Source organism: Egretta garzetta, unplaced genomic scaffold (genome assembly GCF_000687185.1).
Source record: "Egretta garzetta isolate BGI_Z169 unplaced genomic scaffold, ASM68718v1 scaffold324, whole genome shotgun sequence".
NCBI lineage: Eukaryota > Metazoa > Chordata > Aves > Pelecaniformes > Ardeidae > Egretta > Egretta garzetta.
Window position 1 is genome coordinate 12,264 of NW_009259426.1, and position 319 is coordinate 12,582.

At 70.8% G+C, this 319-nt stretch overlaps 1 protein-coding gene across 1 annotated transcript in view; it reads left to right on the top strand.

Moving 5' to 3' along the window:
• Positions 1-116: 116 nt before the first annotated feature.
• PLXDC1 (plexin domain containing 1) overlaps positions 117-319 on the top strand; it is a gene marked incomplete at its 5' end in the record, with an annotated part of 21,527 nt that continues 21,324 nt past the window's right edge. The window contains one exon of the mRNA XM_009637030.2: positions 117-260. Within this exon, the coding sequence (XP_009635325.1) occupies positions 117-260 (144 nt within the window). The remainder of the gene's footprint in view (positions 261-319) is intronic.

Below are 319 nucleotides of genomic sequence, written 5' to 3' on the forward strand. Positions count from 1 at the left end.
TCGTGGCTTCGATGTGGACCCGGCGCCCCCACCGGCTGCCCCGAGCCCTGCCCGGGGGGTTTGCACCCCAGCATGGTGAGCTGGGTAACGCTGTCCCCCGTCCCCCCCCACTGCAGGAGGACAACCACAGCTACTACGTGTCACGGACCTACGGGCCAGGGGACGCCCGCCTGCGGGGGCTGTGGGTTGACATGGCAGCGGCCAACAGGAGCCAAGTGAAGATCCATGGGATCCTCTCCAACACGCACCGGCAGGCTTCGGTGAGCCCGCGGGGCTGTTCTGCCGCCGGGGGGGTCCCCTGGGTCGCCCCCCCCCACCT